Source organism: Leopardus geoffroyi, chromosome D1 (assembly GCF_018350155.1).
Source record: "Leopardus geoffroyi isolate Oge1 chromosome D1, O.geoffroyi_Oge1_pat1.0, whole genome shotgun sequence".
Taxonomy (NCBI): domain Eukaryota; kingdom Metazoa; phylum Chordata; class Mammalia; order Carnivora; family Felidae; genus Leopardus; species Leopardus geoffroyi.
Genome location: NC_059329.1, coordinates 14959933 through 14986245, shown reverse-complemented (window position 1 = coordinate 14986245; position 26313 = coordinate 14959933). Strand labels below are relative to the sequence as shown.

At 52.5% G+C, this 26313-nt stretch overlaps 2 protein-coding genes across 5 annotated transcripts in view; one reads left to right on the top strand and one right to left on the bottom strand.

Annotated features, from left to right (window-relative positions):
• Positions 1-481: 481 nt before the first annotated feature.
• Positions 482-22487, top strand: BACE1 (beta-secretase 1). The gene is made up of 9 exons (XM_045482956.1): positions 482-1262; positions 14325-14413; positions 15910-16126; positions 16631-16768; positions 17502-17636; positions 18607-18708; positions 19070-19219; positions 19470-19641; positions 20311-22487. The coding sequence occupies exons 1-9, from the start codon at positions 1002-1004 to the stop codon at positions 20550-20552; spliced, it is 1506 nt and encodes a 501-aa protein (XP_045338912.1). The 5' UTR covers positions 482-1001; the 3' UTR covers positions 20553-22487.
• A 229-nt stretch (positions 22488-22716) lies between these two features.
• The window catches only part of RNF214 (ring finger protein 214), a 50298-nt gene continuing 46701 nt past the window's right edge, over positions 22717-26313 (bottom strand). For all 4 annotated transcript variants that reach the window (XM_045482949.1, XM_045482951.1, XM_045482950.1 and 1 more), the window contains exons 14-15: positions 25974-26069; positions 22717-25074 (exon numbers count right to left, since the gene is read on the bottom strand). In XM_045482949.1, the coding sequence (XP_045338905.1) occupies positions 25009-25074; positions 25974-26069 (162 nt within the window). In that variant the 3' untranslated portion in view covers positions 22717-25008. The remainder of the gene's footprint in view (positions 25075-25973; positions 26070-26313) is intronic.

The following is a 26313-nucleotide window of genomic DNA, read 5'->3' as shown; positions in this document are numbered from 1 at the left end:
GTGGGGACAAAGTGCCCCTGGGCTTTCCCCTTTGGACCTTGTTTATGCAGCTGGCTGCCTAGAATATCCGTCTGCCCCCCTTCGTCTTTCTCCCGCAATATCTGCCTGTGGAAATCCCACCCGTTCTTTACAGTGCGAATCAAACCCCACCTCCTCCCACTGAGTCAACCAGATCCCCCAGAGGTACCCCCCAAATCCCTATTCATTAATGCCACATCAGTTTGTATGGTGCACGTGCATTTTATTTCTCTGTGTAGCCCCGGTGCCTGGAAGAACGTCTGGCATGCAGTGGGCGCTCAATAAATGCACAATGAAGGACTGACGGACTGCGAAGACTGCCGCCGCTCTCGCTCTCTCGAGATGGCCCGGCCCGCCCTGCCAGGGTCCTGCAGGGAGGACTCCATCTCGGCAGAGGGCATCCCAGACCCCTCACCAACCCCGGAAGCTGGGCTGCCAGCCATGGGAAGACTACACTTCCCAGCGGTCCCAGGGAAGAGTGAAAACCCTTTGGCTTTGACAGCCGCCGCCACAAGTCTTTCCGCCTCCCCGGGCTGCCTGGGAGCTGAGAGCCGGATTATGGTGGCCTGAGCAGCACACGCAGCTGCCGGCGCCCCCGGAGCCCCCTGAGCCTTGCCCCGCCGCCCACCCAGGGGGAGGACCGAGAAGCCAGCGGCCGCCGACCTGCCATGCCCGCCCCTCCCCGCCTCCCGCCGAGCCTGAGCCGTCCTCTCCCAGACCTCTGCTGAGGCTGGGCGCCGCTGGCCAGATGTAGCCGGCTTCGGATCCGTCTCCTCCTCTCTCCGTCTGCGGATTTCTCCTGCCCGATCCCCCCCGCACACGGCACCAGGGGGCCGGCCGAGGGGCCTGCAGGCTCTGGAGCCCCGATGCCTCGCAGCTCACTCTCCTGAGCAGCCACCACCAGCACCCAGAGTTGGGGGCAGGCAACGGAGCCGGACGTGGTCCCAGGGTGAGCCCAGAGGGCCCCAAAGGCCAGGCCCACCATGGCCCAAACACTGCCCTGGCTCCTGCTGTGGATGAGCTCGGGAATGCTGCCTGCCCACTGCACCCAGCCTGGCATCCGGCTGCCCCTGCGAAGCGGGCTAGGGGGGGCCCCCCTGGGGCTGCGGCTGCCCCGGGAGACCGACGAGGAACAAGAGGAGCCTGGCCGGAGGGGCAGCTTTGTGGAGATGGTGGACAACCTGAGGGGCAAGTCCGGTCAGGGCTACTACGTGGAGATGACCGTGGGCAGCCCCCCACAGACGGTAAGGTCTCCAGGCCAGCCCTCCCCTCCTCCCTGCAGGAACAGAGGGGAGAGAGGCGGGTGCAGCATGCTGGGCCCCGCTAAAATGGGCCGGATGGTGTGGGCAGGAGGGACCTCCCCCCAGATATTCCCTCTGGGATCCTATTGGCAGCAGTCACCCCGAAGTTCCCCTTTCCCACCTCCCTTCCCCTCACAGGCTTCCCCGGGCTCCCTCATCTGACGGTCTTCCCCTCGTCCCCAATCCCACATGCACACCCCTCAGTAAGGATTTGGGGCAAGAGAAAGACTCGGGGGCGGGGAGGGGGGGCTGGCCCGGGGAAGGGTCCAGGCCATAGGGACGCTGTGAACAGGTGTCAGCCCTGCCAAGCCTGAGTCTCCCCACCCCAGCACTCTGGGTCTTGGTCACCCAACCCTCTCCCCTCCTCTGGTGTTCTGGGAACCTGGGGTTCTGATCATGATTCCCAGCACCTTGAGGACCCAGGAACCCTGACACGAGCTGAATAAACCCCTTGCTCCCAAAGTCTGGGCAGCCACAGGGACAGCAAAGCGGGGTTTCCCAGCTCCTCCTGACTGCCACTCCAGCTCAGAAGCCCCAGACAGGCCCTCCCTCCCCTTCCCCCCTGTGCTTCCTGCACTCCGGCCCCTCCTCCTCCCCCCAAAGCCACGCGCAGCACAGGCCAGAGGGGACTGAACCGAGCCAGGGGAAAGGACAAACCGCAGCCCTGGAGCCAGAGCCCCCTTCTAAGAATGACACTCCTTCCACAAGCTGATAGGCGCGGGAGGAGGGGTGAAGGCAGCCCGGCAGTGGTGGAGAAAACACTGCCAGCTCTCCCCATCCTTCCAGTCCTTCGCGGCACCTCCAAGGTGGCTGGGGGAGGTTGCACCCTCTGTGCCTGTGTGGGTGGGGTGTCGTGGCTGCTGCCCTCTGTGCACATTTGCCTCCTCCGGGGGTGGGCCTGGGCACGGGTGGCGGGATGGTTCTGCATGTGCTGGTGTGTGTCACCTTGAATCCAAGCCTTCACGTTTCTGTGAGCCCCCCCCCCCCCCCACGGATCTGTGGGATCTGTTGTCGGGAGGCCTGTCCTTGGGAGGGTCCGTGAAGGTGGGAGTGTGTTTAGAGGGAACAGCCACACTTCTCTTGAACTTCTCAGACAGCTCTTACACTGGATCTGGGAGAGACGCAAACCTCTGCCCCCCAGTTACCTGACGGAAGCAATTCTTCCTAGGTCCCTGCCACCCAGGCCTACCTCCTACCTCCCCAGCTCATCCAAGGCTCCGGTCTCCCCTATGGACCCCTTCTCTTTCCGGTGCATGATAACTTCCCCAGAAACAGTCTCAAATCCGTGTGAGGATAGGCCCCTAGCAGCCTGGGCAGGTACTCTCAGGTAGCAGGGGGGGTGTAGAGACCTGAAACCCACTCCCTGATCTGCTACTGATACGCTGTGCAAGCCCTGTTACAGCCTGGGGCATGGACACACGACGGAGGGGGCTTTGGATCCACCAGACAGACCAGGAATTCCAGCCGTACAGCCCGCAGCCTTTCCTTTTCTCAGCTGTGTGTCCTGGGGCAAATTAAGCAACCTCTCTGAGGCTATTGCCTTGTTCTTCAAAACGGGTGAAAGGAGATCCCCTTTGCAAGGGTTAAATGGGACCTCGTGGGGGAAATCACCCTGGACAATGCACGCAGACCCAGGTGACCTCCAGTAAATAGAAGTCACTTTCTGCTAACTTCTCTGGCCGCATCTCTCTCTTCTGTGCTATGCAAGGAAGCACAAGAACTTGGGAGCTCTGGGCCACCATATTTTACACACATAGGACTGAGGGACCAGTTACTGTACTTCCCCGGCCCCCTGAGATAGTGTGTACATCCCCCAGTCCAGAAATTGGCAGAGAGTAATTGCCCGACGAATGTCAGTTCCTTCCCCCTCCTTCCTAGAAAGGGAAAGTGGGCCTACAGTTGAACACCGGCCCAAGGAACCATTGCCGGGGAGCCCACAGTTAGAGACACTCTGGGTTGCCCTATGGCTGTGAACACGAGCCAATGCCAGCCGGTCTGTGCTCTGTGGTGACTTTGATTCCCTCCCCGGCAGTTTCGAGAAGGAGGCCCTTTCCCCTCGCCTGGTGGGGCTGTTGTGAGCAGATGAGAATGTGGTTGGCGGGGTGCTCTGAACAAGGAGAAGTGGGACTTGGGGGGCACTTTCCGTATGCCAGGTGATTAGGTGGGGGGGTTGAGAGCTGATCCTCAGGGAGACAGGGGATAGGTTTTCTGCTCACGAGGAGTATAGAGCGTGAAAGCGTAAGTGCCAGTATGAGGTAATTCAAAGCAGCACTGAGACCTTTGCCACCAGAGCCTATTACAAACATAACTTCTCGGGTCCCACCCCAGACTTACTGAGTTGGAATTTCAGGGGCCCTGGCTCAAGCTCGAGAAGCACTGATCCGCAGTAGTTCGAAGAGTCAGTGCTTTAGGTGTTCAGGAGGTAAAATCAAGGAAAGCCTCCTGGAGGAGGTGTGCTGTGAGCATGGTCTTGAAGGATGGCTAGGAGAGGGGAAGCTGTTCCCGGTGGGGAAATGGTACCTGTCCCACACAACTGTAACTGCACTTAACTTGAATGTCCACTTCTTCCCATCCTTAGCCTGGGTCCCTGAGACCAGAAGAAGCCGCAACGAATGAGAAAATGAGACGTGTGTCTGGGCTCATGCGTGTTTGTTCAGGAGGCAGTGAGAAAGCCAGTCTGGTTAATGCTACAGGTTTGGGTAAATAGGATAGAGCCGAATTGCCAAAAGCCTTCAACATGAAGCTATAAGGTTTAGACTTCAGTCTGCAGATATAGGGGGAAGCTTGAGTTTATTTGTACAGGGGAATGGCATAGAAAAAGCAATCTTTTAGGAAGAGACATCTGAATTTTAGGAAGAATAGAACTGAGAGGTACAAGGGCAGGAGGCTCTGTCACAGTAGTCTGGGTGTGAGGCACTGTGGCAAGGGCAGCATGTGGCCATGATAAGGTGGAAAGGGAAGAGAAGACCAGGATGCAGGGACATTCCAGGACAGCCGGACAGGACTTGGTGACACTGGCATGAAGGGTGAGGAAGAAGACATCAGGGGTGATTTCAGGATTCTGATCTGGGAGGATACGAGACCATTTGAGGGACCAGGAAGGTGGGCAGGAGGGGCTGGTTTATTCAGTAATGGTGGACAAATGTACACTTGTCTTTATGGTTGTAGTTTATGTAAAGTTTTCAAATATATTCTGTATAGGTTATTTTCTTCTTTACAGTCCTTCCTGCAATATATAAAAATGGTCCTATCACTCACAAGTTCCAGCAAAAGAAATGGGGACTGAAAATTTAAACAGTTGGCCAGAAGACAGGCCAGTAAGCTGAGACCCTCTCTCACCTGGATCTTTCTACCCTGCCATGCCACCTGGCCGGGTATCTTGGGGGAGAAGAGAGGGCTTAGCACGACCATTTCTTTTCATTCTGCCGGGACACCCTCTCCTGTCTCCCTCGTTACACTTATAAGAACATATTATGGCGTTTTTGTGTTTGTTTCCCTCTCAGAACATCAAGCTCTTGAGGACAAGGTCTTCTGGAAAAAAAAAATTTTTTTTGCAATGTCTTATTTCTCTTATCTAATATCTATGATAGTGCCAGATTCAGAACACGCACCTAAAAAACGTTGAGTGAGTGAATAAAGTGTAGGACAGACTAATAGAACTCTCGATGGGTGCTTGTAAGTGCAGAACAGGAGCCTGTGGAGAAAGAAGCCCATTCATCCTTTTCGCTTAAGTGAAAGGATATCATCTCATTATAATGGGATGAGCATCAGTGTCCAAGGCCAGGATAATACTTGTGAGGATTGAGATCTGGTGGTAGTCAGTGCAGTTTAACAAATGTTTCTTGAGCACCTACTGTGAGCAGAAGAGAAAAATCATGTCATGGTCTTAGCCCTTGGAGAACTTGCAATCCAGTGTGAGACACAGACATATAAACAGCTAAACAGCATACGAGACCGAACACATTTGGTACAAAGAGAAGGACAGGGAGGCATAGAAGGTGCAAAGAAAGAAGCGGCTACTACTGACAGGGTGTTGGGAAAGGCTTGCTGGAAAAGGGAGCATTTGAATATGGCCTAGAAAGATGAGAAAGCTTGCTGTTTGGAGATGGGGTGGCGGGGGGTGGGTGGGGGGACGCTTCATGGAGAGAGGCGATGCGCTGGGCTGAGAAGCTGAAAGTTGTATGGCAGGGGTGCTGTGAAGCTGAGTGGAGGTTGGGTTGTGCTTTGCAGGCAGTCGGGAGTCCTTCTGAGTATATGAGAAGGGGAGTGGTCCAGTGTGGTGTGCGTTCTAGGAAAACAGCTCCAGTGTGGAGCACAGCGGGATAGTCTAGAGCCTGAGGCAAGGCCCTCAGTCAGACACGAGGCCTGAAAGACGCCGGTGGCAGCAAGGATAGAAAGAAGTCCTCAGAGATCCAGCACTCACGTGTCAGTTCAAGCAGGTGTTCTCTGCTCCTGGGGAGGGAGAGGGAAGAGATGAGATTCCCTTCCCTGTGACCTCTCTGTGGCATCAGGGAACACAGCAAAAGGAGCAAACTTTAAAGCACAATATAGTTCATCAAAATTCCACGTTTATGATCCTGCTTTAATTGCAAGGGAGAAGTACTAGCATGTCCATTTGGGGGGTGAGGAAAGTAAGGCTCAGACAGACTAAGTGGTTTGTCCAAAGAGACTCCGCTAAGGAAAACAGAGCCAAGTTTCAAATCCAGGTCTTTGGACTCCAAGTCCAAATCCTGGGTTCTTTCCAGTGTTCTCCAGTCTAAGACGTGTGGTTGCCTCCGAGATGCCGGTAGACCATTCTTATTGATGAATCTAGCAACTAGCTGAGGATGGGGATCTGGAAACCGGGTGAGGGGTTATGACCGGACGGGTAGACTCAGGAGTCACCTGCAGAGAGGTGGTCTGGAAGCCAAGTTAGCAAACTTGTTCTTTGAGACAACGGAGGGAAAAGGGGGGAGGGAAACGACTAGGACAAGAATATTGAACGTAGACTGGGGCTCAAGGGAGCAATAGAAATAGAGATCAGAGAAGTAGAAAACTATGAGGGTTCAGGGTCTCAGAAACCAAGAAGGGTCAAATGGTTTTCCACCTCCCCTCCCTAAAATGGTTTTCAAACTGTGATTTGTGAGATTCTATAAAGGGACTCAAGGATGAAGGAGAAGGTTAGGAGAAAGGTAAGAGGTAAAGACTTTGGACCTTTCACCCCTCCCATCACCACACCCTCCCCCCTTCTCCCTGCTCCTAAATGAGCTTTTCTTGGTTTTATACAGTGGAATTCCAGAACAATCCTTCCCTTCCTCCTTCCTCCATCTTCCTTCCTTCCTTCCTTCCTTCCTTCCTTCCAGTACTAAAAAGGTTGAAAAACGTTGGTCTCAAAGAACCACCATCCAAATTAGACAAGGCAAGATTAGACAAGATCCCACTTCTAGGTTTCCACCCAGTCCCTGAGACCACAACTGGCTTCAGGTTGCATAAGAGGGCTTTGCTAGGACCCTCACACTCATTTCACACACTTCTCCTCCTCTGCCTCCCCAGGTCAGGAAAGAAAGAGTTTAGCTGCAGGTGGGGAGTAGGGGAAAGACTGTCAGGAACCCTTCTTGGGTGCCTCCAAAAAAGATCTAAGCAGAAAATTCTGGTTGCAAATCCAGGAAGAGAAACATGTCTCAGGGAAGCTCCCCTACCAGACAACTATCTTCTCTGCTGGGGACATGTCTCTTGGGGGCCTGGGCAGTGGAGAATTCTAGGCGGGAGCCAGACCATTTTCCTGGTCCTAGAACTGCCCTGAGCTGCCTCTGGCAGGATGGGCCCAGAGGGCTGGGAAACATTCACTGATGCCCTTCTGCCAAATCCTCAGGTGCTGAAGCCAGTGGTTCCTGAGAGGGCAGAGGTGCTCCCTCTAGGGGAATGGTGAATCAGTAGTCTTAAGGGCTGACATGGGGGAGCTAGGACTCCTTGGTCTTTTTCCCCACAGACTCTGACAAAGCCACGGAGCTCCCTGCCCCTGCCACCCCAGCCTGTCCTCTTTCACCAGGTCTCCTGGACTGTACCAACCTGTGGCTACTCTCTCTACTGCCCGCTGTCACCCCCGTGTCCAGATCGCATTGGCCTCTCGGGGCTGGTGAACCCCACCAAATCTTTCCCAGTGCCTGTGGAGCTCTTGCCAAATAGCTCAAGGCGTGAACCACAGCATCTCCCAATGGCTCAAACAAGCCGGTACTGAGCATGACCCAGGTGCCCTGGAGCAAAGTGGGCTTATGCTAGAGATCAGCTGTATTTTCAACTGAGGACAGACCAAGAGAAGATGAAAGCAACTGTCACCTGTGGGCAGGACCTGATTAGACGGTAGGAAGGACTTACTGTCTGCCAATGAAAAGCAGGTGGCCAATAGCTGCTATGATCCCGCCCAGACCAGCGGGTTTCCAGGTGGGTTCTGTGGATGCTGGAGGTGTTCAAGAGCTGCCTCAAGAGCCACCACAGGAGGTGAGAGGGACAAAGGAAGTAAACCTCTCCCTCCCAAAGAACAATTCTTATTTTTTTCTCTTTGGTATATTGAGATCCTGCATAAAGTTGGAAAAGAGTTCTGCTGCTTAAAAAAAAAAAAAAAGTTTGAAAAACCATTGTCTTAGATCTGTTCTTTAAGAACAGACATGTACATTTTTTGACCGTTCACATCCATCATCTCGCTGAATAGGAAGCCTTGATAAATATTAGTTGAGTTGGGTTTGACCCTGGGGGAAATGGAACATCCTGTCTAAAGGGAGAAAGGTGCACTAGATAAGGTTTGGGGTGACCGAGCCACCTTTGGATTCCTTTAAAAAAAAAAAACAAAAAACAAAAAAAAAAAAACCAGCCCAAGGTAGGGTAAGTGGTACCAGGCAGGCTGCTTGCTCCCAGGTATCGATTATCAGCTTCAGCCTGGAGAGAGAAATGGAAAGCAAGGGTATGTCTAGGGAAAGAATTTCCAGTGGATCAGCTGATTTGGTCAAGGCGGAGGGAACCTGGACAGGATCCAATCGCTGGACTCGGTTGGGGGCAGGAGCTGTGCGCTCTGTTGGCCCTCGGCCACTGCCAGCTGCTGACGTTAGGCTCCTCTTGTCCTTCCTTGCCCCCTTTTCTCAGCCTTGGGCAAGCTCGGGTCTGGGAATGTCCCCTCAGGAAAGCAGACGAAGCTGACTCAAAGGTCTAGGACCGAGTCCTGAAGTCACTACCATGGCTCTAAGAACCTGGGTAGATAATCTAGTCAATTTCATGGATACAGTGGGCATCCACTGTCACTGTCACCATACATGGTACCAGGCTGAAATCACCCCTGCAAGGACCCCGGGGCTGAGAATTAATAGCAAGAGTCTGTAGGGTCACAGAGAACTACAGGAAATGAGGCAATTACTGTCATTGTGGAAAAAAGTCATTATGGAGCACCTGCTGAGCGCTAGGGAAGAATATGATAATAAGGATGCAGAAGTGCTCCCCACCCTTGTGCAGAGCTCATAGTGTGGGAGGCAGACATGAGATAAGATGAGTGATATACAAGTAAGCACCGGTGTTACTGAGGGCCTGCAAGAGAAGGAGCCTTACCTTGGCTGAGGGCATCACGGCAAGACCTTTGGGAGAAAGGATATATACGCTGTGCCTTGAAAGACAAACAGAAGTTAGACAACACATGGAGAGAATGTTCTAGGCCTAGGAAACAGGATATGCGAAAGTGCAGAGGTCATCATGCATCTGAGATCATGATGCGTTTGAGAAGCATGGTGGGGGGGGGGGGCAGGTGACAAGAAATGTTCATCGGGGTTGACCTATGGTTGGTGAGTTGCCCCCGAGGACGGGGTTTTCGGGATTTAATTCAGATAGTGGATCTGTTATCTGATGCTGTGTAACAAACTACTCCAAAACATGGTGGCTGAAAACAAGAGCCATTTTGTTTTTCAGGATTCCATGGGTTCGCTAGTGGCTCTTCTCCAGGTTTTACCTGGACTCACTCACGTGGCTGCGTTCAGCAGGTGGGTCAGCGGGGGGCCGGACAAAGCTGGGCCTGCTGGACCTCCCTCTCCATGAAGTCTTTCATCTTCAAGGAGACAAGACGGAGCTTCTCCACGTACAATATCAGGGAGGCATTCCAAGAGGCCGGTGCACATTCCCCAGTGCACGGGCCCTTATCGAGCCTCTGCTTTCCCCCCTTACTGACGCTCCACTGGTTACAGCAATCCCATGGCCAAGCCTCGAGTCGATGTCAGAGGGGATCACACAAAGACATGGGTACAGGAAAGCGTGATTGAGCAGCGTAGCAATGTACCATCTACTTCCTCTCCAAATGAAAGACGCGAAGGTCAAGAAATGAAACACCAGACACGGAGTTGGTCAGAACCAATGGGTTCTTGTCTAGCTTTGTGGCTTATTGTGTTAGATGGGTCAAATTGCCCACTCACTCCAGGTGCCCGTTTCCTTCTCTGTAAAATGGGAGAAAGCCTTCCAATCCCAGCTTTTGCTAAAAGGCTTATTAGACAAGAGTAGAGGCCCACACGCAAGGAAAGAGACTTCCTCTTTGATAGGAGGAATTCGAGTTAAAGCCCCCTCCCAGGGCCCTGGGATAGACTACCAGGCCAGGTTGTAGATCTTAGTAACCAGAGACCTTTCAGAGTTGGCCTTTCAGAATCTCTCTAGGCTGATGGACAGATGACCCGCGAAGGCTCTTTTCATCCAGAAGAATCTAAGCTATCCCTGTCTGCTGAGGGCTGGGGCCAAGACAGGTGAGATCTGGAGAACAAAGAACTCACCGGCTTTACCCAGAACTCACCAACCCACCGGCTCCGAATCTATCTCATCACCCAGGGTCTTTTGCTGAAAACTCCTCTTGGGGAGCCTGGCCTGCAGAGTGAAATGGGCAGGTGTGCCTCTCCCTGTGGGGCTCGTTAGCACTTCCAAGAAGCTGCCTTCCCTCAGAGGCCCCCGGTGATGGGGTGGGGGAGCATTTGTTTGTTAAGTGATTGGCAGTGACCTAGCCCTGACCCCAGGCTGTGATCTCCTGGGAATCTAAAACATAATAGCTACAGAGACTCCTGGGTCAGCCTGCCCCAAGGGTTGGGGAAGAAGATGGCTCCAGGACCCCAGGCTACAACCACTTGCGTCCCAAGTCAAACCTGGGGGCCGGTGAGAGGAAGACGGTCCGAGCTCAAGCTACACCTACAAACACCCACAGCTGGGGAGCCACTGAGGGCTCTCTCCTTCATCGAAAAAACAGGATAGAGTAGCTCTTTCCCCTTTTCTTTCCTTTAACGTTAATTCAAGAACTACTTATTGCCAGGTACCGTGAAACCCACTAGGGACACGATGGGGATTTTTTGAAAAATTAGATACAAGGGAGGTGAGATTCAATGTGACGTGACAGAGTGACACGTTCTAGGGAGGCATTTTAATAAGAGACAATGACCTGGTCTTTCCCCGCGAGGAGGTAGTCCCTTCTGAGCTCGGACTGCGGGATGACAGATGACTAGACAGACTTGCCAGCGAGAAGGAAGATGTCTGGGCACAGTGAAGGACCTTCGCGTCTGTCTTCGAGGGGAGGACCATGGCTGGTTTGAGGACCTCCAATGAGCTAGCGGGCCAGGGGCTGGGAAGTACAGGACAAAACGAGGCTGGCTGTGCAGGCAGGGCCGGACAAGGAAGGGCCCTGCAGGAAATGTGAAAGCTTACATTTTTTATTTTCATAGCAGAGGGAATCGATTGACATGGGAGGGCAACATAGTCAAATCTGCACTTGGAAAAGACCACCCCAGCCATAGTGCAGAGACAGGTTGGAGAGGTCCAGGGCGAATGTGCCAAAACCAGTTGAGAAGCTATTGTGATATTCCAGAATGAGGTGATGAAAGCTTGGCCCAAGGGTGGCAAGGGAGGTGGCGAGAAATGAGTAAATTCCAGAGACTTTTGAGAAGGTTAATTGGACAGGACTCGATGCATCGGATGGAGATGTGAAGAAGAGGAAGGTGTTAGGATGTTCCCCCCCCCCCCCCAGTTGCTGACTTAGAGAGAGAACAGATGGATGGTGACGCCATCCACTGACACAGGGAAGGCTGAGGAGAGACAAACGGGTGGGACCGTGGAAGGTCAGTTTTAGACATCCTGAACTTGAGGTGACTTTGAGGACGTTGCTTATGTGCTTCTGGAGCTCAAAGGGGAGGAAAGGGCTTCGGGCTATCAGCTCGGGGGCAGAGGTGATACTTGGAGCTGTGGCCACAGGGGAGATGGCAGAGGGAGGGTAGGGCCTGAGAGGAAGAGGGCCGGAGCCCGAGCCTTGAGAAGTGAGCCTGCCGAGCGGACCAGAGGAGATCTGGTCAGGGATGGGGAGGACAGTCACGGGACGGGGTGGCGGGGAAGAGTGTGTCTAGGAGGGAGAAGCAAGTCCTCGCAGTCAGATGGGAACGGATGTGAAGCACGTCTTTTGTATTTGAAACCTTTGCCGGCTGTAGTAAGGGCTGTTCTGTAGTGGAGGGAGGGGCAGAGGAGGACCCGTTTTAGGATGGGTTGAGGAACGAGTGGGAGGTGAAGAAAGAAGACAGCTTGGCTGCAAACTTGGGTTGTGAGGGAGGGGATGGTGGCTGGAGGTGGATGTGAGATTGAGGAAGGTTTTTTTTTTTTTTTAATGGAGAGACTCCAGCAGTTGTAAATGCCAATGGGAAGAACCCAGACTGGGGTTGGGGTGGTTGTACGAGGGCGAACGTACCTGAGGGAGAGGCAGGGAGCCGGGCAGGGGCAGCCGAGGGGAAGGACAGGTGGGTGCAGCAGCGGGCAGGTGGCGGTGACTGGCTGTGGGGGCCAGGGAGGTCTCGTCTGCCGGCCTCGGCCTCTGTTCCGGGGCAGTAAGAGGCGAGGCCTCGCTCTGGAGGTGTGACCGCTGGAAACCCCTTCGCTCCAACCCGCCTCTTCTAGGCTGCCCTTACCTGCCCTGTTGCATCCTGGGTGGTGGCTTTGCTGCCTGAAGCCCCTGCCCCGTGAGAGCCCTCCACAGGGAGCAGGAAAGAAAGAGAGCCTGCTCTGGGGCTCGAGTGAGAAATGTTGGGAGGGCGGGACCAAGAACCGCTTCTCTCAGAAGCCAGGAGCACTTGGCAAAGAGCAGATAGTTGGACGTTTGCTCAGGAGGGAATCTCGGCCATTTATGCTGGTTTCCCATTTTTTGTGGCGGATGGAGAGCAGGTGGCGGACGGGGCTGTGGTGGCCCGAATTCCTAGTGTGGGAGTGGGTGGGGGTCGTCGGGCTCTGGGCTTGACCCCCTTTGAGGTGGAAGGGAGGGGCCTTCCTCAGATGGGGAGAAAGGCTGGGCCCAGAAGGACAAGAGTGACTGGGCCTCCTGGTTAGGGAGGGAGAGGTTCTCAGGAGGGGAGAGTAGACGGGGAGGCCTGGACCAGCTGGGACCTCAGGAAGAAAAGCCCAGGTGGCCGTTTTCCTAGAGCCAGCCAGGCACACATTCCAGGGAGCCCTGTCTTGCGCAGCTATGGGGACCCTTCTTTGGGGCCCAGTGATAATAGGGATCCCTAAGAATGAGGCCAACCCTAGTGCCTGGGAGCAGAGTCCTGGCGGGTGGGGGAGGGGCTCCAGGGAGTAGGTGGGGAGAAGCCTTTTTAATCATTAACCTGGTTGGCTGAAATCGGAACTGCTGTGCCTCCAGCTCTATTGATTCTGAAAGCACAGCATCTGGAGGCCGGGCGGCTGCCCGGAGACCCTGGAGAGGGCCGGGGGAGAGGTGGGGGAGGAAGGGCAGGGGTGGGAAATGGGAACCAGCGGGGAGAAGGGGCTGGGAAGGAGGGCAGAGGCAGGGTCAGAGGGCGTTGGGGGGGGGGGGGACAGACAGCCCTAGAGAAGGGTCTTTGGGGACACGGGGAGGCCAGGAGGCCTGAGCAGGTGCCGGGGAGGTGCAGTCGGCGGAGCCACAAGGACCACTGAGAGCAGGAAGGAGCCAGAGGATCTGGCAGAGGAGGAAACTGAAGCCTAGAGGAGCACGGGGACTTGCCCAAGGTGACAAGGTCAGAGCCTGCACCACAACTGAGGTCAGCTGACTTCACCGCACTGAGGAGAGAGGACACGGGAATGCCAGAGCCCTGAGGTCAGGGGAGAAGAGGAGATGGGCATGAAAAGTCAGCCAAAGAGGGTCAGTTCTTGGGGAACCGTGCTTCTGAGGACAGAGGCGTGGCCTCTCTTTGCCTGTGAGGATACAGTTAAGATAGTCAAGATGTGGCTCTGGACTGACTGAGGGACGGATCAGGCCGCCAAAGGAGAAAGGAGGGTTGAGAAAAGTAGAAACACTAGAAGGAGCTGCACACCAAGAAGACACCTGTCTGTATTCATTTAGCCAAAACCCAGGGCCCTGACAAGATGGGTTTTTACCGGGACGTCGGCGTGGGCTCCTGGCTCCCTACTATTTCTGATAGCAGGACTCCTAGGCCTGTGTCACCTCGGAGACAGGAGGGGAGCCCTTCCTGGGGAGCCACATTCTGGCAGGCAGGGTCAGAAACATGTGGGCACCAACACGCCGTCCTGGTCCCCGCAGCTTCCCTCACCCGTGCCAGCTCCTAGAATAGCATTTCTGGGCTGCACGGGGATGTGAGCCCAGCCGCCTGCTGGGTGATCTGCTCCCTAGGAGGACTGGAAAAGGAGGGAAGGGGCAAGCTCTGCAGACACGACCAGATAGGAACACGAAGTGGGTAAGGGCAGTCTGACAGTAGAGACAAAGAGGAATGAAAACCACAGAGATAACGTGGCCCTGGCAACACAGAAAATGTTAGGATGCCGCGGAGGAGGCAGGAGCAGACACGAGGCCATGCCGAGAATGGCACAGGAGGCCATATTCCGTCTGTGGTCACGGTGGTAGCAGGGGCCAGGCTGTTCTGTCCCCCATGGTAGAAGTTTCACCGGGACCTGCCAAAGGGAGAGTCTATTGCCGGTGGGGTGAAGGAAAAAGGAGGTGGTGAGCCCAGAGCCTCGTGTGGATGACATCTTTCTCTCCCCTTTCTCTGACAGCTCAACATCCTGGTGGACACGGGCAGCAGTAACTTTGCAGTGGGGGCTTCCCCCCACCCTTTCCTGCACCGCTACTACCAGAGGCAGCTGTGAGTCCTGGGGAGAGCTAGAGAGAACCCTTCCCAACGATCCAGGGCCCAGAAGGGTCAGGGGAGGGCTTTGGGGAGAAAGATGAGCTCCTCGGAACCTTTCCAAGAGAGAAGAGTGGAGACGGGGGATGTGAGGGGGTTTACTCTGGGAAAAGGGAGGTCGAGGGACCACCAAGAAGTGCTTCAGTACAGAGACAAAGGCAGCCTCCTTGGGGAGGGAAGCAGGAAGCAGAGGAGCCCCCCAGTTCCCAACCCAAGAGTCTTCTTCTCTCTGCCTGAATTGGGAGACGTGGAGACGTCATCCCAGCCTGCCCAACCCCGGTCCCTTCAGTGGCTCTCAGGTTTCTGGCAACACCGACTCACTCAGTCCAGGCTGAGCAGGCTGCAGTGATGGCTCCCTTCACTGTGCTCCCCCCCGGGGGCTACTCCTGGTGGTACTGCACGGTTCAAGGGAGGGAAGGAAGAACCTTCCATAAGCCCCACGGCCCAGACCCATATCAGGGACTGAAAGCCATAATGTCTCCCTGCACCGTCCAGAGTTCCAGCGGCTGGACATAGCTAGCTGGTGGCAGGGAGGGTCGATGTGGGTTTTTAAGGTGAGAGGCAGAGAAGGATGATGTGGGAGCCTCCTTAGCACAAAAGCAAGAAGCGGCGAGAGGCCGTCTAATGTCTGAGGCATCTCTGTGTGTGTAAATCTGTAAGCAGAGCCTTTAATCCTATTCTCGGACTTCTAGGCAGATGCCAAAGCCACCTTCGGCATCTTCTGCCTTCTTAGGCTCCTTCACCTTTAACCTCCCTGTCTGAAGACAGCAGTCAGTGACGGGGCGTGGTCAGGATCCACGAAAGGGAATTCATTCCCGCTCCTTGTCCCAGTCCCATCACTGCCCTCCAGCACGTACACAAGGCTGGGGTAGTGGCGTGATGAAACACAGGGGGAGGTGTCACGTGCTCATGAACACGTTCCACACAAGTGGTGTGTAATACTCACTTACCTGCTCTGCTGAGGGCTGTGCCGATTCTTTCTTTGGAAGAGCTTGCCGGAGAGGTTCCACATTCACCCCGCCTGGCACGTTCTCTACCACTCAGATGGTACCACCGGGTCCCAAGGCAGCAAGAGTCAAAGGCTCCTTTTCTCTGGGAGCTTGATGGAGCTGGGGGGTGGGGGAAGAGATGCCCACTAGCTGTCCCTCAGCAGCAGCGGGCACAATACACAAAGCCTAGGCTTGTTCCTCACAGGGCCTGAGCTCAAGGTCTAGGGGTATGAGCTATGGAGACAGGAGAGTGAGCCCCAGTAATAGCTCCCGTCATCTGTTTGGAAGGTTACTTTCCATTCTGATCTGGGTGATTGATCTGGGATGGTCTGCTGAGCAGTCTGAAAGTACCTTATGTACGATGCCTCTGACGTAAGGGGAGGCATCTGGGAGTAGGGGAGATGCTGGATCCCTATGCCACTTGTTGTGGTCATGCCTCCACAGATCTCTGCCTCCTTTCCACAGGTCCAGCACGTACCGGGACCTCCGGAAGGGTGTGTATGTGCCCTACACCCAGGGCAAGTGGGAGGGAGAGCTGGGCACCGACCTGGTGAGCATCCCCCACGGCCCCAACGTCACTGTGCGTGCCAACATCGCTGCCATCACTGAATCAGACAAGTTCTTCATCAATGGCTCCAACTGGGAGGGCATCCTGGGGCTGGCCTATGCTGAAATTGCCAGGGTGAGAGGAACAAAGCCTACCCCTGGGCACTGTGTCTGTGGGTCACTCCCTGCATGCCACAGAGGGACGGGTTTGGAGAGAAGAGGAAAGGACGGAGGGAGGGAAACAAATCAGCTGGAAGGATTAGTTAACACAGGGATGGGGTGGCCATCTGAATCTTGTCCCTGTAGAGGGCAGAACTATAGCGAGGGATACTGTGACAGGTCCAAGAGTAGGCTCTGGTTTCTACGGACTCCCAAGATCTTAGGAATAAGACAGCGCCCCCCGCCCCCCCGCCCCATAAATCTGAAACGGGTTAAGCACGTGGGGATCAAAGATTCTGTAGATCTTTCCTGTTTGTACTGCCAGTGTCTCTTGCTAACCCTCTCTCTGCCAAATCTCAGTACTTCAAGACAGTCTTTCCCAAGGAACATCCCCCAAGTTTTTGCTTTGGCCTTCCAGTTTAGGAAGCTGGCCTCTTTCCATTAGGGCCTCTGTGTGAGGATTCACTCCTTGTCTCCACAGCCCGATGACTCCCTGGAGCCGTTCTTTGACTCCCTGGTAAAGCAGACCCACGTTCCCAACCTCTTCTCCCTGCAGCTCTGTGGTGCCGGCTTTCCCCTCAACCAGTCAGAAGTGCTGGCCTCAGTTGGAGGGAGCATGGTGAGTAGATCCTCGGAGAGGGGCAGTCTGGCACTGGGCAGAGGGGTGGGCACCGCCTGCCTCCCCTCCCTGTAAGGCTCCACCACACTCTTGGGCTCCACCACTCAGAGCCAAGAGAAACCTCTTTGTATTCCCCACCTCCGTTTTTCTTTTTCCATCCTTTTCTTCCTTGCGTTAGTCCAGAAATGATTCCAGGTGCCTATGGTAAACTTGGAAAGGATGAGATGGTTAGGGAACTTGAAAGGAAATGAAAATGAGACCTCTCAAATTAAGTTTATTTAGTCTGATGATCAGAAGGCAGAGATGTGAGGAGTCTAAAAGTCTATTTATTGATTAATTAGGACAACTGGTGAATGGTTCTCCATCTCCAACAAGCAGAGAAAATAAAACTTGTAAGAGAAGCAAATAATCATTCATTTAACGTTTATTGTGCCAGTTGAGGTTTAAATAACTTTATATTGAGGGCTGCGAGATTCTGAAACAAATAATTTAAAGTCCTGTAACGTCTTCCCCTGACACATTCTTAACACATTTAAGAAACTACAAATCACTTTGGGACATGAATTGATGAGAAGCAGGAAGGTGAGAAAGGTGGCCTGTAAAGGGCCTTGCCACCCCCACCCCCACCCCCACCCCCCCCGCCCAGGGAATCTCTGCTCCCGTTGCTTTGTCTCTGGGTAACTCCCTGTCCCTCTGTGCCGGGACACGAGTACCTGCCTCCTTTTCTCCCTAGATCATTGGGGGTATCGACCACTCACTGTACACGGGCAGCCTCTGGTACACACCCATCCGGCGGGAGTGGTACTACGAGGTGATCATTGTGCGGGTGGAGATCAACGGGCAGGATCTGAAGATGGACTGCAAGGAGGTAACGACACCAGGGGGACCAGGGAGAGGTAAGGGGGAGGCAACATAGCATGAGGTCAGACCCTGAGTTATGAGGTTGGGAGGATGGAGCAGTGGTACAGGGGACCAGCAGAAAGGGTTGGGGGCTGAGCCTAGAACCGTCGTGAGCTTAACGGTAACACGACAGGACCTGAAGTTTGGGGCTGGGGACTGGCAGGGCACTTTCACAGGGACCATGTGGATTATGGTCCAAGAAGGGAAAGAGCATGTCTGGACTCTAGTCACCGCCTTGCCTGATGGCCTTGGGCAAGTTGTTGGTGAGGCAGCTTCATATGATGTAAGCGGAAGAGTCCAGCTTTGGAGTTGGAAAAACCTGGGTTTCTAGCTTTGCCTTTTACCAGCCATGTGCCCTCAGGCAAGTTACTATTTTGCGTTTCAGTCCCCTCATCTGCAAAACAGAGGGAAAAACAGCTTTGCAAAGACTGTGGTGAAGACAGAGAAAAATGGATAAATTGTTTCTCTCAGGGCCTGGCACATAGCAGTACTCAGTAAATAGCAGCTAAACCATTTGGGTCTTCCTTATCTAGATCCTTAATGATGTTAAATTAGAACAGATATAAAAGTACTACGAAAAGTTAAAAGCACTATACAAGGTATTTTTATTTTCAAGATCTGGAGAACATCTGCCCCACCCAAGATAACAAGAGTTAGTATTTACTGGATACTTCCTATGTGCCGGGCACAATTCTAAGCGCTTCAAATGTATTAATTTAATCCTTAAAATAACTCTTTGAGGTAGGTACTATTATTATCCTCATTTTAAAGATGAGGAAACTGAGGCACAGAGGCTAAACAACTCGCCTACGGATCTACTCCTAAGAAGTACGAAGCCAGGCTGTCCCCCCAGCAGTCAGATTCACCCTTCCGATTCTGTCCAGGGCCTGGCATCAAGAAAGGCTTTTGACTCTTCCAACCCTCTCTCCCCGTCCTAGTACAACTACGACAAGAGCATCGTGGACAGTGGCACCACCAACCTTCGTTTGCCCAAGAAGGTGTTTGAAGCCGCCGTTAAATCCATCAAGGCAGCCTCCTCGGTCAGTGGGACTAAGGGCAGGGGTACGAGAGATGAAGTGGTGTCAGAGGAAGTCCGTGGAGGTCACAGGTCTCAACAAGAGCCAAGTCGTCTACCTTTAGATCCTTGTACTTAAATGCCTTCAAAGCGAGTCTCTTTCCTGGGTCTCAGTTGGCTCATCACACGGTCCCCCTGGTGCAAAGCGTTGGCTTCGCCCTCCCTCCGTCTTCCCCTGATTCTTGGGTTTCAGCGTGCCTTCCCCCAGCTCAGGTATTCCACAGGAAAGCAAATCTAGGGCCCGGGAAGTGTCACGTGAAAGCGGGAGAAGCGAGGTGCGGGAAGAAGGCAGTTTCCCCATCACTATCCCTTTCTCGCCCACATAGACGGAGAAGTTTCCGGACGGGTTTTGGCTGGGGGAGCAGCTGGTGTGCTGGCAAGCAGGCACCACCCCTTGGAACATTTTCCCAGTCATCTCCCTCTACCTAATGGGTGAGGTCACCAATCAGTCCTTCCGCATCACCATCCTTCCACAGGTATGTCCCCCAGCCCAGGAAGTGGTCACGGTACAGCCGGGGAGACAGGGACCAGGCGTGGCCTCTCGCAAGTGGAAGAACAAGTGGAGGAGCGTCCCACGGAAGAGGGCTCTTGCAGAAACGGAGCACACAGAGCTCAGGGATGGCAGAGGGAGGAGCAGCCTGAGGGCACAGATACCTGGCAGGCAGAGGCTGGGAGAGGGCTGGAGTGAGGAAGACAGCCTCTCCCTCTTTGCTTGCTTGTCCCCAGCAATACCTGCGGCCAGTGGAAGACGTGGCCACGTCCCAAGATGACTGCTACAAGTTCGCCATCTCACAGTCCTCCACGGGCACGGTTATGGGAGCTGTGATCATGGAGGGCTTCTACGTGGTCTTTGATCGGGCCCGGAAACGAATTGGCTTTGCGGTCAGTGCTTGTCACGGTAAGAGCCAGGCAGGAGGGTGGGGTCAGTCTGTCCGTGTTCTCGCTGTCCAGCAGTTAGGATACCTGGGCCCCTGTCAGCCTGGGAGGTAGTAACAGTTGCCTCAAGGCAGAGCCAACACGTTGGGCAAAAGCTAGCGTGCTTGTGCTTTTTCTGTGCTGCCTGGCACGGTGAGCCCTGCATGGGTCGGTGACCTCTGCTGCAGACCGCAACAGCAAGGGCTGCCTCGGGCCCTTGGGAAGCTCTCGCTCCAAGGGCAGCAGGCTGAGCCTACAGTGACCTGGTCAGCTGCTACATGATGAGCTTGAATGCCGGCTACTTGAGGATCGGTGGCCAGGTCTTTCAAGTGGGTATCGGCCGAAGAGGTGAGTTTACCAGGTATACGTGGGGCTGGCCTTTTGGTCAACTCACAAGACTGACTTTTAGGTGCCATTCCTACCGCATGCTTATACAGGAAAGGGCTGTTGCTCCCACTGGCCTGGGGGGAGGAGAGGCGTGCCTCTCCCTAGCAAGGGCTTTCTGTCTTGCCCCTAAATACCTCCAGGCAAGGAGATGCTAGAGCCTTCTCAGGGGCTAATTTCAAGGCCTATCGGGAAGTTCTTTTTGTTGTATAAGTTAAACTGCTCTGTGACGATGAGAGCTGCCCACTGACGTGTGCTCTTTCTCCAGTGCATGATGAGTTCAGGACAGCAGCAGTGGAAGGCCCTTTCGTCACCCCAGACATGGAAGACTGTGGCTACAACATCCCACAGACAGATGAATCAACCCTCATGACCATAGCCTACGTCATGGCTGCCATCTGCGCCCTCTTCATGCTGCCACTGTGCCTCATGGTGTGCCAGTGGCGCTGCCTCCGCTGCCTGCGCCATCAACATGATGACTTTGCGGACGACATCTCCCTGTTGAAGTGAGGAGGCCCACGGGCGGAAGACAAGAGATTCCCCTGGACCACATCTGGTGGTTCACTTTGGTCACAAGCAGGAGACGCAGATGGCACCGGTGGCCAGAACACCTCAAGACCCTCCCCTGCCCACCAAATGCCTCTGCCTTGACAGAGAAGGAGGGAAAGCTGGCAAGGTGGGTTACAGGGATTGCACCTGCAGGAAACCGGAGAGGGAAGAAAGCAGTACTCTGGTGGCGGGATTATTCTCGGTCACCTCGAGCCCGAGTTGGGAAATTCTGCTGCTTGACACTTCAGCCTTGAACCTCTGCCCACCCTTCCTCTGGATTCTCCAACCCAAAGTATTCTTCTTTTCTTAGTTCCAGAAGTAGTGGCATCACAGCCGAGTCGCCCCAGTGTGTGTCTGTCTGCGGTGCCCTGGCAGAGAAAGGGCCACTCTTGCTTCCCTGCTGGCCAAAGTCAGTAGGAACGGATGCACAGTCTGCTATTTGCTTTAGTGATAGGGACTGTATAAACGAGCCTCACATTGGTACAAAGATTGCCTCTTGAATTAAACAAAAATGTAATTAGACTGAGTATTTGTACAAACGGGGGCGGGTGGAAGAGGAGACGAGGGGAGCGCAAAAGACAGGGAACAGCTGGGATCAGAGCTAGAAAAGGCAGAACCACGGCCGCTCGCCAGTCCCAGCTTCAGACTGCATCTCCAAGACAGAAGGCCATCTTGCAAGATGGGTGTTGCTACCCAACGTTTTCCTTTCTGTGGTTGTAGCCTGACCAGAAGCGAGTTGGGAAGAAGGGCTCACCTAGCCGAAAAGCTCTTTTTAACGCTCTGAAATGAAAAGTGCCCACTAAGAAGTCCCATCTAACAAATGAATTTCTACCTTTTATTCATTCCACTCGTCTCTACCTGAACCCTCTACTCCACATGCGACAGGTACCACTCACCTTTCCCAGCCCCCCTCAGCCCCAGGTGCCCTACAAGACAGCAACTGGAACACAGCAAACATAGCAGGGCCGGGCTTCGTCTTCCCCCTCCATGTTCGCTCCCTCCCCAGACCCCTACCCCTCTGGAGCTCTGCAACTGAGGTGCCGAGAGGGATGGGCAGGAGACCTCTCTCCACCCTTGAAAGCAGAACCCTCGAGATTCATTCAACAGGTACAGGGTGGACGCCCTACGCCTCTGCCTGGACTTCTTCCGTTCAGCTGTAAAGTAGTAGTAAGAGCTCCACGTGATACAGAGCAGTGTCGTTGCCTTGTCTCCCTCTCTGGTGTCCCCTCCGTGAACCTGGCTGAGGCGGCCGACAGTGGCACTAGCATTATATACCTGGTGTCACAAACACAGGGCTGTCTGGCTCTAGCATTACTGCCTTCAGTAACAAGGCTGCTGGGGAAAGGCTGGCAGCCTCAAGGCTTCCTCACTTCCTTCACCCCCCGAGCCGCTCCCGGAGGCCATCCTCCGCCCCTGTCCTCCTCTCTACGCCCCACTCCTAATAATAGCACTTGGGGACCCAGGCTGGTTCTTGGGCTAGGTAGTGGGGACCGAGTTCATTTCCTCCCTATCAGTTCTAACAGAGTCGACTATGATACCAGTGTTAATGGGAAGACCTGAATTCCCCTGGTTCACCCACTGGGTCCTATTGCTGTCTTGTCGACACACTGCTTCCAGGTGTGGGACCCGCCGAGTGTGGAATTACATGATGAGGGAAAGGGAAACACAAGGAGGGCCTCTGGAGATCCTGGCCTCGGCCAGCTGCCCACAAGCCATAAACCAATAAAACAAGAGTACTGAATCACAGTTCTTTATCTGGGTTCTCTTCATTCCCCTTGCACTTGGTGCTGCTTTGGCTGACTGGGAACACCCCCTCACCACAAAGACGGTCAGGAAGACTGGAGACTGTCCGTTTCCAGCTCGGAACTTACTGTGTAAATAAACTTCCAGAACTGCTACCGTGTAATGAAAATGCCACATTCTGTTTTGTAATTTCTTCCCATGTTGGGGAAAACTGGCCTTTTCCCAGCTCTTTCCAGGGCATAAAACTCAACCCCTTCATTACGAGGTCCCAATGTCCTATTTTTTTTAACTTGTACTTACTTTTCTTTTTATAGCTACTTCCTTTCTACCCTGAAACTATTAACTCTAAATGTGGGGAAAAAAAAATCTTGACAACAGCTTCTTGCTTGTAAAAAATATGTATTATATAGCTCTATTTTTAAAGTCAACTCCTGAAAAGCGACTGTCCCATCTCTACTCACTGTATTCGAGGCCTTTCCCGTTGGTCTGCATGGCCTCTATCCCTGCAGGCCAGTGGGCAGAGGGAAAAGGGAGAACGAGGATGACCAAAACTTAAATGTTGCTTTCTGATTGATTCTGAACAAGACAGAGAAAAGAGCAACAATGAGGCCCCAACTCCCACACACAGCTCCCCAAAACATTTGTCATCCTGCTATAGTTGGCTTTCAAGGGGCTTTTACTAGGAAGCAGGTAAGCCCCCCACCCCTGCCCCCACCACTTCCTCCTTTCTTCTCGCTATATTCCTTTGGCTTCAAAGATTTGTGGAAAAGAGAATAGCTTTTATACCCATTTCTAATTTCTAGATTTTTAGGGGATACTGAAAAATATTGCTGGTGGACTAAAGGGCACTGCAACGTGATGAGAGAGAAAATTTTTGATTACAAGATAAAAAATGAATCGCCCAAATGAAAATAACAAAGGAACCGGTCTTCCATTTTGCCACACTTCTGTTGGTGAAAGCTACCAACCTGCAGACATGAACGTTTCATTAACCAAAGAAAGTGGGTCACCTGACCTCTACAGAGGGGAGTACTTGGGCCACTTCAATCACCCTACAAGATGCCAGGAGGTCCTGGGAAGTCCAGCTCCTTAAAATGATGACAGTCAACAAGCCTGAGCAAGTAAGGCAAGAGAAGAGAAGGTCTACGGCCAAGAGACTGCTAGGCAGGAACGAAGGACAAAGAAGGAAAAGAACACAACAGAGGGGAGAGAATTTAACTGGAGCCGAAAGGAAAAGTCTTTGCTACCAAGATGGTGTTACTAGTGCCAGTAAGCATGTCCAGGTCCCAGAATGGGAAAAATTTAGCTGTTGATAATATAATGATGTCCTTCCCCTGGAGTTAATTTCTTTTAGTTAACACTTAGTTTTTTCTCGTTCAGTTCCAAAAGAGAAGGAAGCTGAAGCCATTTCCTATAGGAGTAAAGATAAAAGGATAGGAAAAGATTCAAAGCTCTAATAGATTCACAGCTTTCACAGGCATATAAACCTAAAAACCAGACGTGCTCAATAAGCAAAGGTGGAAAAATGATCTAGTTCTAGATAGCTATCTATAGAAAAATGACTTCTAAACTTGAAATCCAACCTCCTTTCATATCACTCTGGCCTCCATTTTTCCCAGGACAGGAAACGTGTCCCCCGTAATTCTCTTGCTTCAGAAATTAAAATCCAACATCCCAAGATCATTCTGCAAGCAATTTTGCACAGACATCTCCTCACCCCAGTGCCTGCCTGGAGCTCACCCAAGGTCACCAAACAACTTGGTTGTGAACCAACTGCCTTAACCTTCAGGGGGGAGGGGGGCTGGCTGACTAGAGACCAGAAGTGAAGGGGAAGAGATGAGGGCTTCACAAGCTTGCTCTGTCAGCTTGATCAGAAGCCAAGGCAGTGGCAGCAAGGGATGGCTTGGCCCAGGAAAGACCTGTGGGCTGTGCTAGTTTCTAAAGAGATGACTATCCAGGAAGTCAGATGGACAGAAGTTCACGGGGGGCAGGGGTGAAATGGGACCCACTTACGTTGTTATTCTTGGACTGTGAATTTTGCTGATGTAAAACAGAATATTCTGTAAACCTAATGTCTATGTGCAAATAATGAGCATTAACACAGTAAAATAGTCAATGAAAATTCAAACTATTAGGGTTACATTTTTTTTTTCCTCAATCAGTCTCATTTTATCCATTTGGAGTAGAGTGGCAAGAACAACACTGAGGCTTCCGGAGGCTTTCAGTAAGCAAGGCATCTGGTCGGACAGCGGGTGAGCACCAGGGTTCAAATCTGCATACATGAGCCTTAAGAAAATTAACTAGAGGCTGAGCCAAATCAAAGCAGGATGGCCTTAGAGCAACAGCAGCTTCCTAGATGGTTTTTATAATGTACTTGAAAACAGCCCTAGGCAAGAATATCATAATTTCAAGGGCAAACTAAACATCACCTTACCTACAATCTGCATCCCCCAAAGGAATTGCAAGGTGGGGGGGGGCAACCATTTCTGCATAATATACATACTTTCATTTACGAACATTTGAATACAGACTTTCTATACACACATTACCTATATAATAAAAATGTACATGGCATGAGTATAGGTCACTGTATAAATATAGAGTTTTAGAAATCTTGAACCCGCGCTTCCTGTTCACATCAGTTTCTCCTCTTCTTCCTCCCCAGTCAGGTCCGTCATTTAAGAGTTGGACAAAAGGGACAAGTGTCATTTGTGTTGGTCTGGGCCCAGAATTTGATACACTGGAAAGGAAGAAAGACATATCTCAGGTTTATCTGGAAAGACGGAGGGAAGGAGGGGAGAGAGCACCACTGAGGTCCACTAGGTCTAAGGAATGCATACTAAGTCAGAAGAGCTCTTACTGTGGGGGACCAGATGGGCTATTTCATTGGCTCTTACTCCCCTAAAGAATCTTCAGAGTAGGGGAAACTGTACTTTTTACAGGGAACATTAACAATCAGCTAAGAATAGTGTAAAGCTGCTTTTTGTTGACTACTTGGTGTGGCCTTCTCCTCTCATGATCCATTCAGGCGGAGATGTGCTCCAATCTCCAAATACCCACTACCCTCAAATCTTATTCAGGATTTTCCCTTACTAAGAATTTAGATATAAATCCAGTTCCTACCTCTTGGAAATCAAAATGAACAAAACAAAATAGTAAAGAAGCAATCATCCCTGCTGCTAAGAGACTTAACTCTGCCTGGTAACATACTACGAGATAGGAATAACCTGTCAGTTTGCGAAGATAATCTCTAACAGGCAGGTCTCCAAGCTATTTTGTTAATGGATTTCCTAATCTCATATTCAGGTTCCCTATTCCCTTCTTCTCATCTAAGCAAAGTCTCCTGACAATGCTATATCTGAAACAGTGCTTAGAAATGTAGGTCTTATTGTCAGCGATCCAAGACAGCAAGTAATCTGTGTTCTAGGATGAACTGCTTATCCAGTCCCCTAAAGCGAAGAGGGTAACAGGAAGCTGGGAGATCCTAGCTGCCAGTATTCTGAATCCTGCTGATCATTTAAGCCACAATTTACTGAAAACCTCATGCTGAGATATTAATGATGACCATCAACACAGCAACACGTTCATGAAAAATTCAGAAAAGGAACAGGAGAAACGAAGAAGGTCTATAGCACCCACCTCCTTGTGCAGCACATGGGAACACGCCATTGGATGCAGCTCATTGGGCTGGACAAGTTTCTGGCACATGAGACACAGCTTACAGGCGGCTGGAGCCTGCAGAACAGAGAAGGGACGGCCAAAGAGTGAGGAACCTCTGGGTCTCCTTGTCTTTTATGCCCATGATTCCGTTCTACTATTTCGATGTCGCAAAAAGATTTCACACCAAAAGAAGGAAAAGTTCAAATACAGATTCTTGCCAGAGTACTTGCATTTTCTCAGCAGGGGCTGCCAATGACCCAGCTACTGAGATTATGGTTTTTTCCCCGCACTCCACCCGTGAACCTGTTCCCTCCTCACC